Below are 18,969 nucleotides of genomic sequence, written 5' to 3'. Positions count from 1 at the left end.
CTCTTGACTATAGCTTTCTATAACTGACATGTTAGAGGTTTTACTTTTTCAGTGCTAAGCTTTGTGGTTAGTTGCACTAAGGTATCTAAAGCACAATAAAATGTATACTCAATACAAATCCCACCGCTGTACACCAGTGTTAGGCAGAAACCTGTGCAGTTCCCTTGGGGAACACTGCAAAAGATTTAAGACCACAGGTAGAGCAGTAAACCCCTTTGGTAGCAGTCCGCACCACCCAGATTTACCTGGTAGCTGTGGCTGAGCAGTCAGACTTCTCTCAAGAAGAGTTAGGCAGTATGCAAAGTATACACAATATGTACCAAAACACAATAGCACAAGCAAACACTGACCAGAGCTTGGTTTCAAAAGAATATAGTTATTTATTTAAAAACACACATAAGTAAAAACACTCTAACAACGAATATGGTAAAAACACTCCAACACAGTTATAATGAAAGTAAATTCAATCCTTTCTCCTATCTAGACAACTCTAGGTTAACACCACTTAATTAAAACAGAGGTGAGTGCTTAACGTTAGATGACACTCTAGTAGTTTCCAAGAAAGGGAGAGAAAAAGCAGAAATAGGTTAGACACACCACTCTAAGGTCCAGAACACTTGCAATAGGCTTAAAGAAGAATAAAGTCACAGGTGAGCAAAAGTCACTAGGCAGGGCCCACTCTTAGAGTAGCCGGAGCGAAAATGTGCCCAAGATCACACTGTTAGTTAGAGATTCAAAGTCTTGCAAAGAGTCAAAAAGAGTTTAGAGTGGCTCAGAAAGTTTAGCCAAAGTGTCCCAGGCACTCCCAGGTTCGAAAGCCGGGGACTAAATCTACCCCGTACAGTCGGTAGCAAGGGAAGCCAGGCGGAACACAGTACCTTAAGCGGAAAGGATCCTCCAGCGGGGGCAGTTGTTCCAGGCAGTGACAGCAAGGCTCGACGTCGGTCAGGGGAGAAGAATATCTCGCTGAAGAGCAGAAGAGAAAGGTCGTAGCACTGCCCGGGAAGAAACCAGCCGCGGAGTCCTCCGGTTAAAGGGTTGGTACCGACTTTCGCGGTATGGGGGTAAAGGGTGGTATTCCGGATGCCGGGGTGCTTGGCACAGGCAAGGCGGCCACGAGATACCTCAAAAGAACGGAAAGAAGGCGAAAACTGGTTGTCCCCACCAGTCAAGGGAAGGAGCCACTCCGTTAAGAGTTCTCCTCGGTCGTCGGGAAAAAGTGGTGAGACGGTTCAGCAGGGCTCCACCGGGTGGTGTCGTCGAAGCAGGTCGGCTCAGCTCTTCCCTCGTCGGATTCTTGGTCCTGTGGCGACTTCTGAAGTCCCAGTCCCCAAAGCCCTGCTTTTATGCAGCAAACCCCCATTCACCCAGCCTAGCTGTCACTCAAACATGCTAAGTGGTGAGCCGGGCGGCTCACCACTTGGGCCAATCAGGACGGAGTGCGACTTGAGTTACCAAGGTAACTCAGTCCAGGGTGCCTAAATCCCCCTCCACCCCTCCTAAGTACCCCAGACAGAGTGGCACCACTTTGGAGGGCTTCTGTGGAGAAGCCCGCCAAAAGTGGAACAAAGGGCTCCACTTTGGGTCAGAGTTACAGAGGCGAACACCAACGCCATTTTAGAATCAAGTTTTGGCAAAAAGTCCCAACCGGAGTTATAAAAATAAATATATAAACCGGCGGTGTGTTTAAGGCTACCGTAAATAAATAATTAAATGTGTTAGCCTAAAACAATGGGAAATCCCATAGGGAAATATTCGCGGTCGAATATAAAAAGTAGTTTCCACTGCCACCAGCCAAAACTCGATCAGGGGGGACGGAGACGTGCCCCCTCGACTAACAGACCCTGGGGCAATCGAATTGCCCCAGCCAGTACGTCCACAATATGATGGTTGGTACTGGTTCTGTTCAGGATTCAAGACTAGCAAAGTCTTTGGTGACTTTACATGCCCTGGGAGACAGTAGTCAGTCCCAGGGTATGGAGTCTATGTTGGGGAGTCCCTAGGACACCCCTGGGTCACGGCACAGAGGGTGCTGTGTGACCCACATCACAAAAATACATGAGGCCCTATGGAGTAAAAGACCCCATAGCCCATTCAACACAAGGTTTAACCAAGATAACACACTTCAACATGTCCAAGAGTGAGGGAAAAAGAGTCTCACTCTTGGCAGGAGAAAAAAATTAAACCCCAGAAATCCAGCAAAGCTGCTGGGGGACTCACTAGGTAGGGAAATTCAGCCTAAACAGAGAATTCTCCCTAACACGCAGAGACACAGGCTTGAAAGTGGACTCTCTTCTTGGTGGGGACAAAGAGTCGGTATTGCCTTTGGAGCAGGCGACAGGCCAGTATGTCCGAGGATGAGCAGGAAGCCCTCCATTTCCTCTCAGCCACCCTACACTTACATTTAAGTGTAGCTAGGTCGGAGTCATACCAGGAACTGCACTTGGCTTTGGACTTCAAGCAGCTCCTCATGACGGGGAAAGAGCATCACAAATAGAAGATTACAGAAGGGACAGTGCTGTGAGTCAGCCAGGGGAGGAGGGTAGGGGAGGGAAGAGAAGGTGGCAGTGAAAGCCTCAACTGACACGAGCTTCATAGGTCGGATGTCTGAGAAGGTAGGTGGCAGTGTTGGGGTGAGCTTGGCTGGGGATTGGAGGGGTGGGAAGAGAGTTAGAGATGCAAGGAAAGAAGGCAGTGGTCACGCCAGGAGAGAGGAGTGGTTAGAGGGATAGGGCAAGGGAGGCCAGAGGAGATGAAGACATCAAGTGTGTGTCCTGCAGAGTGTGTAGTGCCAGAGGGAAAGATAGAATCGCAGAGGTTGCGAAGGAGCAGAGATGGGGGGACAGGGAGAATCGAGGTGGATGTTGAGGTCACCAAGGAGGAGCAGCTGAGTGGTTGAGACCAGGAGGTAGGAGGAGAGGTCAGCCCACTCAGAGAGAAAAGAGGAGATTTGAAAAGGGGGCAGGTAGAGAGTAGCAACAGTAAGAGAGTGACTAGGAGAGATTGAGAGCCTGCAGACAAGGCATTCGAAAGAGGAGTAAATCTGAGTGGGAATGATAGTGGCAGGGTTTGTTTATTGTCCCTTTTGGGTTGGTCTAATTGGTGGAGGAAGTTGGGAAATCATACACCATTTTCTTTGAGGTTAACTGTTAGTAATTGGTCTTAGGTATCGGTCCTAGTAGTGTGAACTCTTACCTACTAGATAAGTGAAGAGCAACAAGAATTGGAATTGTGAGAAAGTTTGAAGACATTTATCGCTACAAACCTTTGGTTTAGGTATATTATTAATTGTATACCTTTCCACCCTATTGGTGATTAGGGTTTGGCTAGGTTGAATAATCGGACCCAAAATGCCCATTTAGTAATGGGTTTGTCTTTGTATGTACCCTTAGATATAGGAATCTGGTGTGTAGAGGAATGGAAAAAAAAATACTTGACACACAAGACAAATTTCTGCCCCTGAAGAATGTCTGTAACTTGCAACACTGAGGACATAAACTTATATAAGTTGGGCTATACTGACACAGTGGGGAACAAGAGAAATTAAGTTGCCACTGTGTTTTCTGTATCAAGCATTTGTGAACTTGATTCTGTGAGGCGGAAAAATAGTATTATTGTTTACTGCTATGTTGTGTATATGTGTTTTTTTAAAAACATGTTCTTTGTGACTTGTGCTTGAATAAGTGAATGAATTAAAAAATTATATTTTAGGAAACATCTGGTTTGCTATTGACTACACGGTACGCAGCCCATATTTGGGAAGTGGTTACGTAAAGATACTTCGTATCTTAGGGTACATTATGTTGTATCATTCATAGTTTGTTTATCCCTTCCTTTGGCTGAATATATATAATTGTATCCTCACTTGGTAGGAGGGATCATCACCTTAGCGTGGGGCAACCCTGGAATGAAATCATTTTTAGGAATCCACTCAGGAAAGGTCAGGCCTACACCCCCTCCAGTTATAATTTCATATCTACTAATGTAAGGCCTGACACTTGTTCCAGTTTCTATAGGCATGGCACCTACCCTCTGTGGCTTTGATATCACTTCCTTTATGCCATCTATATTTATACGCGAGGTACCAGCACTATATATGATCGTCTTCATACAAACGTCTGCACAGCAACAACCTAGTTTAAATAGCTCATCTTCATATACTAAAATGTAATCCATAGTGGTTTTTGATCTACACCATATGTTAGAGGTAACATAGATCTCATCCTCTAGTTGGTCCACAATCAAAACATCATCACTCGTTATGACAAAGTGGGAACATTTGGTGTAATATGTGCCGCACCGCTACTCTATTTAGCGCAAGATGTCAATCTATTCCGGAGACAGACCTCATCTGCAGTGCTCTAATCATTTCCACCTTCTCCAACACACTCTTTCCATTACTGTTTCTCAACACTTGTTTCTTGTTATCATCTACAGTCTGTTGAATCTCACCAATTTGGTGTGTTTGAGAGGCTGTATTAACAAGGGAAACATCAGTCTGCACACCAGGTGTCACAACTCTCTTTTGTGCTATATCATCTGCAGGCAGAGAACAGCCTGCTTCCTGTTCACCTCCTTCGACAAAAATAAATTTCACTGCTTCTAATACTCAATGGCCCCGATACATGGAACGCTTTCCTATGGGATTGCACCATTATAAAACACTTCCATGAATCAGGCCCAATATCTCTTACACCCAGATCTGATTATTGGTGTTTTCTTTCTACATTTTTTTCAATTGGACAACAGCACCAGAATTCATTATTTCTCTACTTGGTTGTCCAGGCTCACCAACAGGGTCAATCAGATATTTGTGAATATTATTCACTGGTACTATTTCCTCAGCCTGACTTGTACCAGCTAAAATCGCGTTACGATGTATCTCGAACACAGTATTCACCTTATCATCAGGCTTTTTTAAACTAGAACCCCCATTACCTGGATTAATGGCCACCATCTTTTTAGTTATGTCACCACCCACTGTTTCCAATTCAACGTTAAGTATTATCTTGGTGTCTAATGCACCATTACTAAACAATATGTCATTTCTGGGACCATACATTGCAGCTTGGGAAATTTCCTTTTTCCAGTTTTTAGTTTTCAACTGCCTTTTTTGCGATTAATGCTGAGGGCGTATTGGCATCATGGAATTGTAGGTGGTCACCGACTGGAGTGAAATACACAATGGAAAAGCTATCACGGAAAAATAGAAGATTACAAACGATAGCTGCAACTAAAACAGCCTTGGTAACATGATTTAAAGAGAACAATCCGTGTGGCTACATTACGATGCTTCAATTTGGCATAATCCGGCATTTCAAGTTCAAAATACAAGTCTACATTGTTATAGTTGGATAACGAGAGGCATTTTGAGAGTGAGCTACATGCTAAAGGATGAAAGAATATTGGATTTTTACAAATTGCAGAGGAGATTTAGTCTGGGAATAAGAGTTGAACTGTTATGTAGAACTACCGTCAAAGTTGACCCAGAGAATTGGAATGCTTGATAAAGCTTTAGAATCTAGAACAGAAATGTGTACGTCATTTGATGGGATGGAGCATGGTGTGTATACTTATATGAATGTTATGCCTATGGAATCTGTTCATGTAGAATCCTGGACATAATTGAGAGAGGCATGGTCAGAAGACATAAATTACTCATTACAATTACAAATTACGGCCCAAAGTCAAAGATGGATACATGTTTGTGATTAATAAGACAACAAAAATTGTAGAGCGACTTTATTGGACTCCGCCAAGAATTTATATATTAAAATTGAAGAGGCTGTGGAAATGGTAGAGGACCATTGTTGCATCAACTTTGGAGTTGTTCACATGCGTTTACTTTTTGGTAGGAGGTTTTGGACAGAATAGATATGATCTGGGATACTGTTTTCCCTAGGTCAGCTGCACGTGGTCTTATTGGTACGTAGTGGGAGATGCTAAAATTTAAAAGAATATGGTGAATGGATTGATAAGGCTTTGGTGGTTGCTGTGCAGTTGATTGTGAGAGTTTGGAAAACTAGGAAAAAGCCTACTGCAGAAGATTGGATAGTAGAGATGCAGATATTATCAAAATATGAAAAAAATACTATTATTAAATAAGGATCGTGAAGACTTGTATCTCACATTATGGGGCCCTTTCAGTAACTGAAATGAATGATTTTCTTTTTATTTAGTATTGTGCTGTATGTGTCTTTGTACTCTGTGTCCATAGATTCGCAATATAGGAGGTAACTGCTATTTAATATAATAGGACAGTGTTTACTAAATGTTGTTATGACTGTTTTATAGTAGGTTCTATTAACCAATGTATTGGGATCTATATTGTAGTATTCGAATCTTTTGAGGTGTGTGAGGTTATTGATATTCATATATACTGTATGTATAATTTCTATAAATAATTTTTTTTTTAAAAAGAAATAAGAAAACACTGGATATATTTGCAAAAAAACAACAACAAAAACTAAAAGGACTGGACAAAATCTTACGACTGTTGTGATAAGTTTCATTCAGGTTTTCGCAAAGGGATGAGATGCTCAACAAAATGGCTTTCCGTCTCCTTATACAAGAATCCTTTGGTAAATACTGGCCTATCTACATGGCCTTCATTGACCCATCAAGTGCTTTCCATATGGCCAATAGGAACACACGGTGGAATATGCTGAAGTTCTGGGGTCCCCCGGATACTACGCTAAAGCTTTATTAGCCAACTTCATTCTAACACAAACATCAATATCAGGCTCAATCGTTCAGGCAGGGTGTCTGACCCAATTGGCACTCACTGGGGTGTGCCTTGGCCCCTGCCCGGTTTAACATTTATAGATCTGGCATGGGTCACAGACTAAATATAACAAGCATTCCCGCCTAGACTAAATCAGCTGCAGATTCATTACCTGGCCTATCCAGATGATCAGGTGATCTTTAACAGAACATTTATCGGGCTTCAATGAAGTCTGACTGCCCTTCGCGATTGTATACTACAAAATGATTTTAAGATTAACTGTAATAAACCCAAGAGTTTCATCTTTAGTAAAGCCAGATGGAAGGGCAGCTTTTCATGGCCACTTAGAAGACACTAAATTGGAAGTAGTTGATAATTCACCTATCTAGGTTTGACTTTTGATTTTAAAAAAACCTGTGACTTCGCTTACATTTCATAGGCTTTGTAATAAATGCATAAAATGTTCATCTCAAATGAAGACAATTCCAGATTCAGCCACTTTTCTCCAACACCTGTGTTAACATAATATAAAATGAAGGTAATTCCAAGTTTACTTTACGAAGCTGAGCTCATACTAAATTATGATGAGCGAATTTTGGACCAGACTCAGAGGGATCATCTGGAGGAGGACATTAACCCTCCCCAAATGCATGGCCATGGTGGCCACGAGGTACAAACTGGGACAAATTTCTCTGGGTGCGCTCGTCACCTGGAGAACCCTGGCGTTGTATTGGAAAGTTCTGGACCCTTGTCAAAATTCTCTGTATCTGGACCTATATTCAATGTTTTCAGAGGATAAAGTAATGGTCCTTGATAATTGGGTCAGCTGTGAGAGGACCCTAGGGTCTTAGACTCTAAAAAGGGATATTTAACATGTGTCCAACACCTGCATTTTGCCTTTTAAAAATGTTACTTGTCACAGGTTTTTGATACGTTGTGTGTTTTTGAGATATATATATATATATATATATATATATATATATATATATATATATATATATATATATATATATATATATATTGGAAGGTTTAAAACACAACAATTTAAAAAATTCAAAAAGCTTTTTATATCTTTAAGCATTGATTAAATATGCACCCCCGATTGATTTGCCTTGTTAGTCCTGTGCCAAACAAATCTGGCTAGATCAGTAATTTAGTTAAACCATTATTCCTTATCCATGTAATATACAACAAATCGTGAAACTAGTTGAAATATAGCAATGCATATACATGTTCCGCCACCCAATATGAGTTTGCTCTAAAAAAGGTACATCTATTGATTGTGTGCCGAATCTTTTCTATGCAACCCTCCAATGAAATCACTGCACTCCAGCTATACCACCCAAGATCCAATCTCTTACACCCATCCTAAAAAGGGGCGAAAGTAGATTTACCTTGTAGCTCAAACCTTTATTTAACTGTGGTAATCTTCAGCCAGAGTCATGTCCCAAAACCTCAATTTACACATATTTTTGTCCGGCATACTGCCTCAGACTCAGACTTCCTCAGGACACAGAGAAATTTACACTGACATACAATTCAATATTCTGCATATTCCATAATATAGGGCTTTGGCAGCCAATTGATTCTGCCATTATCGGAGTATTTAAGGCCATGCTCCTTCATTCTGTTCCCGCACTCTTTGACAACCGGAAAAAGCCTATGCCGCAGATAGCGTTAAAAAGCTCCCTCATGGGAAGAGGCCTGGTAAGACCCAACCAATAAGGACAGCATGCAAAAACCTTCTGCATGGGACAGCATTGTGCATGTTACATGTTGCTATAGCTTAGGATCCTTGGATGTTGGCTTGTAACCCCCCCCATCACTTCAGGTCAGATACAATTTCTAAGAAAGGTGGCCCAGCATGAATGCAACAATAATCTCCATAGGCCCTCAACCCTCAAAAGTATAGAGGGGTTGAGAAATCGCTGACCAGACATCTAGCGAACGGGGGCCTGCATGCTCATATTGTTAGAGATCAATGTGTATGTACCAGCTTAAAAAGCAGGCCATCCCCCCTCAAGGAAATGGGAATCTGGGCAGTTTAAACAAAGCTCAAGTTAGTCTTGAGGGGACCAGGATGTCAGATATGGGTCACTGCTCATCCGGATGCCTATTGCATTGCATCCGGATGAGCACTCCTCCTTAGCATCTTAAATGATTTGTGAACAAAGAAAACACACAAGGTTACTAACTATCCGTTTAAGGTGACGGTAGGCCGACTCTCGTGGGCTAACGCGAGTATTGGCCGATGAGTTTGGGGAGTAGTGACATTGTGAGATACATAATGGAGGAGACAGCTTACAAATTCACACTGACTTTTTGCATTGGTTAATACAAAAAAAAATAATCAAAAACACTAAAGGGAGGGATGTGGCATTATTTTTAATATCTAGATAATCATCACCCAGTTCCTCTTGATCCCCCGCTTTCCAAAAACAGCTTCAAGACACCACCGTCATACTTGCCAACCCTAGTGATTTAGGCAGTAGGCTACTGCTTTTTGAAAAGTCCTACCGCCTACAGATTTGGGTGACAGATCCTACTGCTTTTTACAGTGGCAGGTAAGTTATGTGACTCTAAGGCAATGAATCTGTCTGTGCGGTGGGCGAGTAAGCGATACATTTGAGTGATGGGCGCAGATCAATACACTGACCTGACCGCTACATGACTGTGCCCTGCACTCTTGTCGGGACAGACCATAGGTGAACCACCAGTGAAGGCAAGTGGCAGAGCATACCACCATCACATAGCGTCTGCCTATCAGACTGGGGAGGGTATCAGTCTACATGTAGTTCAGTGTTCATCCTGCACTGCAGTAATGCATATGTACTGCCCAGGTTGCTGCTACAGAGCAGTGGAAAACGTTGCCTACCAGCTCTTTGTGATTATTTTCTGTGAAGTTAGGTAATTGAATTCAGTGTTTGTTAAGATGGATTTCTGAACTCAGACTTGGAGGGGCAGAGGTTCAGAAGGCCAGCCTAGTTTCTTGGAACAGGGTAACCTCTGGACAAGCCAGACCAATCAGGATAGCGATGGCGGCAGTCAAGACTAAGTCTCAAGAGGGGCGAGGGTGACTGAAAGACCTCAATGAGCACACAAAGCAAGGACACTTAGAAATTGCTCCAGACAGGCGTTACATTAAAAATATAGACCCATTTAATACAAGGCCTTTGTAACATCGACGATAGTAAAGAATCACAATAATACTAAAGTAAACCAACACATCACAATCAATACAATATATATACAAGACCGAGGGGTCTAAGGAGTTATGAGCACGTAATATGTAGACCACCTAGATGGGGAGGAAAACAGGCAGTGCAAGTAATCATTAGACCCAGTTTGACATCAGAAATACACCTAACTAGGAGGAAGTCTGAGCCCTACGAAGAGAGGAGCCTTATGCTCAAAAGTACCTGCACGCGCTTGTGCCAATGGACAAATTAGGGTCTCTTCAAGGGTCTCTGACAGTTCAGGAAGGTAGATGAAGCAATGAAGAACAGGTCCCCCACTACTCGAACAAGGCCTCCACTTGCGGGCAGAGGCAGAGTGAGAGTGCGGGAAGGATCCGCTATTTCGCAACAGCGGTAGAAAAGAAAGGGCTCCTGCGCTAGGGGCCACCAGTTGGGATATGGACTACTCAGCGGTCCCCAACGCAGGCAGACCCAGACTTCCGGTCGCACTCGTCTCACTTCAGACCTGGGATTGCCAAGTGTACAATATTTGGTGTGAGAGTGCCATGGACACAGAGCTAGCAGTAGGACAAGTTTCGAGGGCTTCCCCGAAACGGCAGCGGTGACAGAGCAAACGTCCTGTGTAAGCTGGTCAGCCCACTGGTTGGCCCAGGGACACTTCCGAAGAGGCTTACTTGCAGGGTTTGATGAAGGTGCCAGGAATAGTTGATCCCACTATTCCAATGGGTCGAAGCACCTTCTCAGACCTTCTAGGACGATCCAATGCAGAGGGGTCTCGCAGGACGACAGCGGTTCAGGGTGCCAAAACTTCAGCGGGTCACCAGCGGTTCCTCGACTCAGCTTCTTGTTGCAGGATACTTGGTTCCTTATCCCTCGTTCGGTGTGAACTCAGGAGATCGACATGATAGTGGTGTTTTTAGCCTCCTCTTATCCAAAGTTCCCTTCGCGCCAAAACGTAGAGGATCCAATGGGAGATCTGCTCACAAACACTCACAACATACGTGGACCTATCACGGACCACAGTGGTCCCAGGCATTCAGGACACTCCAGACTCTCTGGCACCCAGGATGTGTATCGGGAACAGACATCCTAGCCCACATCCTGGAGGCATACACACAAGACATGCAGAAGCCCACGAAAGCTTTGGGTTTCGCGGGAAAGTGCATGACCAAATAAGGACTGACCTGGGTCGGCTCGACCTGGGGAAGGTGAAGGGGCAAGATGGCCAAAGAACCTCGTGGCATGGCCATTTTGGAGCCAGGCCACTTATTTGTGCCAAACGCGGTAAGCGCGGATAACATGGCAAAAAAGGGTTCAAAACACAAGAGAAACCATAGCTGCCACCAGTCCTGTCCGTGACACACTTGCACAGTTCATAATAAGTCCAGCAAGAGTTTCTAGGGCCTTTGGAATGACTAGAGACCCAAGATCGCAGTAAATTAAGTTACAGTGCACTCTTGTTTCATGTTGCACAAAAGCTGCAATATGAGGAAATGACTAAGGGAAACAAAGTCTCCCAGTACTGACTGTCTTAAGGGCATGTCAGTTTCTCCATAAGAATTGAGCGAAAGCCCAGAGGAGTGCAGAGGAAGGCTGCGCTTCTCTGGCAAAGTCTAGATCAAGGTGTAAAACAGCAGCAAAAAGTTTGGGGGTTGACACATGGAGGGAAAATGACATACAATCATGAAATCTTTCCTAACACTGTTAACTTACCATTACCACAATTATACATTTTAAACATGTGAGCATCTTTCCATGTTGTGCTGTTTGCTGGGTTGCACATTTTTGAATGCTCCAATGGTGCCAACAGTGTATGTTTTGTAATTTCCTGTGATGTCATTATTATGCTAAATAATATTTTTGATATCTGAAAAATCATACATCTTTTTGGTCACAGAATGTTGGCGACTATGCACCGTTAACACATTATAAAAGTGCGGGGTGTGCGACTCGCTCTAGACGCGGAAATTCACAACTCAAACAGCGTATCCCACTTGACTTTGGACTTAAATAAGTATCACCAATAGAAGAAAAAATGGAAAAAAGGAAAAAAGGCCCCGGGCATTCGGTTGTCAAATGAGGTAGCGGAGGAACTGTCCACATTGCCCGGTGCCAGCATTCATGCTCCACTGTCCCTTTTGATTTTGCACTGTTGCAGAATTAGAGCCGAAACTGTAAACACGCATACTTTTAAACAAATATTATAGCCACACAACTCTGCTTCCCATTTGTTAACACAATATTACCGAAACAGCAACTCACCTCTAAGGTTTTAACTAAAATCCTCATGTACAACTCGGAGATCCCCAGTGAGAAGCCGAACATGGAGGGCACCATTATTAGCACCAACATCAGTGCCAGCCATACCGACAGTATGTGCAGCGCCACCGCTAAGAAGTACTCCATTGCTGCCACCCAGAGAGCCGACCCGCCGACACCTCGGCAGCCTCACGCTCTACCTGCTGCGACGTGTTCGTCTTGATCTTTGACTTCACGGGAGAAAACAAAGTTGCAGAGAAAAAACGAGTTCCTCCTTCGCCGACACACCCCCATTGCTCCTCCCAGATAATGACTCCTGGCAGCTGCCCAGGTGGGGAGAACCCTTACAATCCTTCCCACTCACAGCACGGGTTCCGTAAACTTCAGCTCCGCGAGGTTCTGTGGCTCTGTGGCGCCGCGGCTTCTGGACTACAGCCCCTAGATGACATCATTCCAACAGGCCGCCGCTTTTCCAGACCCAAGGTTTATTTACAACGAGCGAGTTCTGGGAGATGTAGTCATGTGCCGCTTCTGTGAGACTAAATCATCTGATAAATTAACAGTCATTGTCAAAGGAGTGTGATTTGCTGTTTTGGTACACGTGTTTCTAAACGCACCAGGAATGATATAGCGTGACCAGATTTGTGTAATAAAAAACCGGGGCCAGTTTATAAAGCCAGTATATTAGACATAGTAGGACATAAATGCTGATCACCTAAAACATACATATGGCAGAAACATTTGTGAAACCTCGCAGATAGAAGATCTTTTATATCAGCGTTTGTTTTTTAATTCCAGGTACATTTGTGGTATCCGTAACTCTTTCACTTGCGACTGTAAAGTTTTTTAAATGATTTCAGGAGGAGCAATATCAGCAGATGAAAGTTTTGATTTGATATAATGTGTATATTAGTTGAAAGATCGATTCCACATATCACATAAAAACACATCAAAAGAAAGAATATACATGTGCACTGTTATTCTTAAACAAAGATAAACATTTTGAAACATAGATAACTTAAAACCAAACCCTCATTAATGTCATGTGCATTCAAGGAAGAGATAGATCCAGCTTCCTTCTATACATTTTTATAAAGCAATCATAAAAGAGACATTACACGAATTGAGAAAGTATTTCCAAAATGCCTCTTCGTCTATTCCCTGTATCCTATGAAACAAACGTGCTACCACTTTTGCTATGTCGATTCCAAATTTTCGCAGGAGGTTAAATTGTGTTCAGCTTTACTTTACTTTATGTCATTTATACCGCGCAACCTTGAACCCATGGGCGTTAGGGCACAAACTTAACAGAGACAGCAACAAGAAAACACAGAGTTGGAATCATAGTGAAGGGCCAGAGAATGTACGTCAGAGGGGGATCTATGCAAAGAGCCAGGTCTTCAATTTCTTCTTGAAACTAGTAAGCAACGTGTGATCCCGCAAATCTGGAGGAAGAGCGTTCCAGGCTGCTGGGGCTGCCGTAGAGAAAGCTCCCTTTTCCATTTTATTAGATTTGCTTCTAGGAATATTCATTAGGTTCTGGAAGCTAGATCTAAAGGGCCAGCTGTTCGATTTCGAGATCAGACCTTGAAGGTAGTTTGGCATTAGGCCAAGCCTGCATTTCATGGTTATTGTTAATAACCGAAACTGGATTTGGGATGCCACAGGTGGCCAATGCAAGGACCTTCTTGCTTGAGAGACGTGATCACGGCGGGTCAGTCCAACTACTATTCAGACAGCCCCGTTCTGCACTACTTGAAGTCTATTAATGGTATTATTGCTACATCCAATGAGAAGGCTGCCACAGTAATCCATCTTTGATCCCATAATAGCTCTAGCCAGAGTCTCGGCATTAGCTTGAGTGATGAAAGGGTGCAGATGAGCGAGCAATTTAATAAAGTAGACAGCCGATGAAACCAGACTTTTCACGTGAGCTTGCATGTCTAGATGTTGGTCAAATATTACACCTAGAGTTTTCACTTTCTTCTGTGGTTTAATGATAACATCGCCCAGATGAAATTCAGAGTAACATGATCCCAACTTCTTGATCATAGATTGTGTGCCTATCAACATTAATTCCGTTTTGTCCCTATTAAGGGCGAAGTTGTTTTCTATCTTCCACTATGGAATAAACTCTATTGAGTTCCTCCTCGTCGCAGGAGTGGGAGCCTGCCAGAGGGTCGACACAATGGGTGTCATCGGCGTAGTTGGCAAACAGCACACCCTCTTGTTCTTAAGTGTTAAAAACTGGGGCAGTGAAGATGTCATAGATAAAGGGGGACAGGCAGACCCACTGGGGCACTCCAAATGATAGTCACAGGATCTGGTCCATTGAATTGCTTCAGGCGAAAGGTTAGCTACTTCCCCTAGCCTGTCAGCCAGGATCGCATGATCGACCAGGTTGAATGCGACTGACAGGTCTAGGAGCATGAGCATGGATGCTGCAACCTTGTCCATTCTTTCGTAGGGCAGGCGGACCGAGGTCCCCCCGTGACACCACGAGGCCCCAGGGGTCACAGGGTAAAGGAGCAGCTTGAGGTCCCACACTGCTGGGCCCTAGATCCGTTGGGCCGCCGCAGCCCTCCTGTGCTTCGCCTCTCCAGAAACGGCTTTCCCCACTGTCACCGGCTGCCGGACAGTGGGCTGGCTTGAGGACGGCAGCCACTCCGCTGATGTTGCTGCGGCTCTCAGGGGCTCGCCACTCCGCAGCTGCAGTCCGCGTTGGTAGGCTGGATGGGGGGGGCTCAGCATGGATTCTGTTCACGCTGCTATTGCCAGTTTCGAAGCACTGAGTCTGCGTCCCCCTGCGGCCGCCATCTTGGGCAAATCCTCCATGACCTGGGTCGGGTCTCCTCAGCCAGGCAAACGGGGGCTTCCCCGCTCCGATTTCGGCACAGAGTCGGACTGCAGCTTCCTGGAGTGTTCCGCTGCTTGCTAGACTCTCTCCATGCCGGAGTTTAAGCTATTAATGGGCATTTAGTGGCAGGGAAACTTGGCATCCCACTGAGCTCTTAGAGAGGCATCCGCATCGTTGGAGCCTCAAGCCACGCCCAGGCAAACTCCTGGTTTGACACCTTGGTGCAAACATAAAAGTAGGGGATGCAGAATGTCAGACAAATTAAGGTCTTACATTAAAACAGAGGTCAACAAAATGTTGGATCTTGGGTTGATTGAACCCTCCAGTAGTCCTTGGTCCAGCCTTGTGGTTTTGGTTCCAAAGGCAGGCACCTCTGAGTTGAGGTTCTCTGTGGATTACAGGGTTCTGAATGCTGTCACCAAGACAGATGTGCCTAGAAAAGGTGAGCTGGTGGATACTTTGGATGCTTCCAAATACTTCAGCACATTTGACCTCACTGCAGGCTATTGGTAAATAGCCCTTGCAGAACATGCCAAGGAGAAGACAGCATTCTCAACACCAGAGGGTTTTTACCAGTCCTGGGTAATGCCTTTTGGGTTGAGGAATGCCCCTGCGACTTTCCAGAGGCTTGTGAATCACGTCCTTTATGGGTGAATTCTGTCTAGCATATCTGGATGATATAGCAGTTTTCAGTGCCACCTGGGAGGATCATGTGAAACACCTTAGGATTGTGTTGTAGGCTCTTAAGCCCACTTGACCATAAAGGCCAGTAAGTGCCAGATTGGACAAGGTTCAGTGGTCTACCTTGTACATGTAGTAGGTGGAGGGAGGATACAGCCTTTACCCAGTAAAGTACAAGCAGTACAAGACTGGCCTACCCCCACTACTCAAACCCAAGTGAGAGCCTTTTAGGACTCACTGGGTACTACAGGAATTTCATGGGAGACTATGGCACCATAGCTGCCCCTCTGACTGCTCTCACAACTCCTAAGAAACCCAAGAAGGTAACTTGGTCTTAAGAGTGTGGGAAGGCCTTCAATGGCTTAAAAGACTCCTTGTGCCAGGCCCCTGTTCTCCGGGCCCCTGATTACCAAATGCCTTTGATGTGCAGACAGATGCCCCTGACACTGGGATAGGAGCTGTACTATCACAAGTAGATGAGAAGGGTAAGAAACACCCTATTGGATTCATTAATCGCCAGCTTAAGGACAGAGAGGACAGGTAGAGAAAGAATGTTTCTCTGTTGTGTGGGCCCTAAGGAAGCTGAGGCCCTACCTCTATGGGACCCACTTCACCATGCAAACTGACCATAAGCCCTTAAAGTGGCTAATGAATATGAAGGGAGAGAATCCAAAGTTGCTCAGGTGGTCCATAAGCCTTCAAGGCTTTGACTTCACTATTGAGCATAGGCCAGGTGTCCAACATAGCAAAGCTGATTGGTTGTCCAGAATGTTTAACCAACAAGATCATAAGACTCATCCAGGGGTAGATTAATTCCCCCTGTCCTTGGTCTGGTAGGGGCGAGTGTTAGGAAAGATTTCCATTTCATGTGTAATTTTCCCTCCAGTTGTGTACCCCCAACGGTACCCCCAACGTTTTGCTTTGTTTGAACACCACAGTCTGACTTTACCAGGGGAGCCCAGCCTTCTGCTGCATTCCCCTGGGCTTTTCGCTCACTTTGTTATGGGAAAACTGACATGCCCTTAAAGACCGTCAGTACTGGGAGACTTTGTTTCCCTTAGTCCTTTTCAATGTTGCCTATTTTCTGCAACATTTTGCAAGTGCACAATGTACCTTCGAGTATAGTGCACTTGGGTCTTCCTGTCATTTCTAAAGGCCCTAGATACTCTCGAAGGTTTTTTTAGGAGAAGTGCAGGTGTGCCCTGGACAGGGCTGGTGGCAGCTTATCCGTTCTTATAATTTTAACCCTTTCCTGCCAGGTAAATCGTCTTTACCGCGTTTGGCACACATTGGCCTAGCTCCAAAATGACCATGCCACAAGGTTCTTTGTCCTGTCCTTTGGCCCTCTTGCCCCTTCACCTTCCCCAGGTTGAGCCGACCCGGGTCAGTCCTTATTTGGGCATGCATTCTCCCTCGGAACACCAAGCTTTCGCAGGCTTCTGCATGCCTTGTGTGTGTGCTTCCAGGTTGTGGGCTGGACTGTCTGATTCCAATACACATCCTGGATGCCAGAGAGTCTGGTGTGCTGTGAATGCCTGGGACCACCGTGGCCCATGATTGGTCCACATATGGTATGCCTGTATGTAAGCAGATCTCCCATTGGGTCCTCTTCGTTTTGGCACGAAGGAGATTTTGGGTAAGAGAAGGCTCCAAACACCCATACCATGTTGATCTCTGGAATTCTCACTGAACGAAGGATAGGATCCAAGTATCCTGAAACTAAGAAGCTGAGTCGAGGAACCTCTGGTGACCCGCTGGAAGGTTTGGCACACTGAGCCTGATGTCGTCCCGCTGGACCCCTCTGCATCTAGCCATCCTAGAAGGTCTGCAAACACGCTTCGACCCATTGGAATAGTGGGACCAACTATTCTCGGCACCTTCATTCAAATCTGCAAGTAATATTTTCGGAAGTACCCCTGGGCCAACCAATGGCTGGCCAGCTTGCGCAAGACTTTTGCCCTGATACTGCCGCTGTTTCAAGGAGGCCCTTGAAACTTGGCACATCGCAAGCTCTGTGTTCACGGGACTCTCACACCAAATTTTGTACACTTGGCGTTCCCAGGTCTGGAGTAGAGAGAGAGCGCCCGAACCTGAGTATACACGGTTACTGTGTCGCCCAGCCGTGAAGATGAAGTTCACAAGTTCATTGCAGCTGTGCCCCTCTGTGCCCTGAAGCCTGCTACAGTGAAACTGCCCTGCCCCATCCAGGAGCAGAGAAATTGCCACTGTCCCATATGGGAATCATCGCTGTAACTTTGTTGCTGAAAGCCGCAGCGCTGCCAGATTGCCGCATTTGAACCTGCAACCAAAGTGGACTCGACTGCCGAAGTTTGGTCTGCAGTGCGCTGGGGGTCGGTGAGTAATTGCAGCCCTTACCGGTGGCCCGTAGCACATCCATTCATTTTTAGCCTGAGTGCCCCTCTCCTTTCCACTGCTAGTGCAAACTAGCAAACTATTCCCAACTCTTGGAACCTGTTATGCCCTCAAGGGGATACCCTCCTCGAATAGTGGGAACCTATTCTGCATCACCTCACCTGCATCCCTGAGCTGCTACAGCCCCTACAAAAGACCCTGTTTCGCCCATCTGCACTACCGCGTGCGCCAGCATCGCAAGCACATTTGAGCACTAGGCTCCCCACATCTTAGGGATTGGACTGCCTTTCAATTAGGATTGTGTTTGATGCAGAACTGCCTAAATACTATTTGCACTACCTGCTTCCTTCCTTTTCTAGGTTGTGGGCCCATTTCGTGTGTTAACCCTTTAGGCCCCTTTGATCTTGTATATGTGTATAATGATAGGATTGTGTTGGCTTAGAAATATTACTGTGATTTTTTTTTGTGTTGAATCTCAAAGGCCTTGAAATAAATGTATATGTATTTTTGATATATAAACCTGACAGTCATTTGTAGTGTCATTTACTGTGTGTGCTCATTGTGGGCTTTCAATCACCTTCACCCCACCTGAGACCTAGTCTTGACCACCACCAATGCTACCTTGATTGGTCTGGCTTGTCCAGAAGGTTACCCTGTTCCAAGAAACTAGGCTGGCCTTCTGAACCTCTGCCCACCAGGTCAGAGTGCAGAAATCAGTCTTAACACTAGGGTTCCCAGCACTCGTTGTGGCAGGGCTGTGTGGTGCAGGCCCTTTGGCTCCAGATCGGTGAGCAGCACGTCGCAGTCAGTGACTGCAATGACATGTCAGTGGTTGGACTGCCGAGCATGAAGCCAATTGGCCCTTTTATTGGGTCCAT

The 18,969-nt window shown here is 45.1% G+C and overlaps 1 protein-coding gene across 2 annotated transcripts in view; it reads right to left on the bottom strand.

The window, feature by feature from the left end:
- Window positions 1-12,633, bottom strand: part of GPAT3 (glycerol-3-phosphate acyltransferase 3) — a 556,310-nt gene extending 543,677 nt beyond the window's left edge. The window contains exon 1 of one of the 2 annotated variants that reach the window (XM_069630394.1): window positions 12,184-12,633. In XM_069630394.1, coding sequence (XP_069486495.1) covers window positions 12,184-12,327 — 144 coding nt within the window. In that variant the 5' untranslated portion in view covers window positions 12,328-12,633. The remainder of the gene's footprint in view (window positions 1-12,183) is intronic. The other variant, XM_069630395.1, reaches the window with a different exon arrangement.
- Between the last annotated feature and the right edge of the window lie 6,336 nt (window positions 12,634-18,969).

Source organism: Ambystoma mexicanum, chromosome 6q, assembly GCF_040938575.1.
Source record: "Ambystoma mexicanum isolate Mex_15411 chromosome 6q, UKY_AmexF1_1, whole genome shotgun sequence".
In the NCBI taxonomy this organism is placed as follows: Eukaryota; Metazoa; Chordata; class Amphibia; order Caudata; family Ambystomatidae; genus Ambystoma; species Ambystoma mexicanum.
Note: the sequence above shows the minus strand (reverse complement) of the source record. Positions and strands in the feature narration are given on the sequence as shown.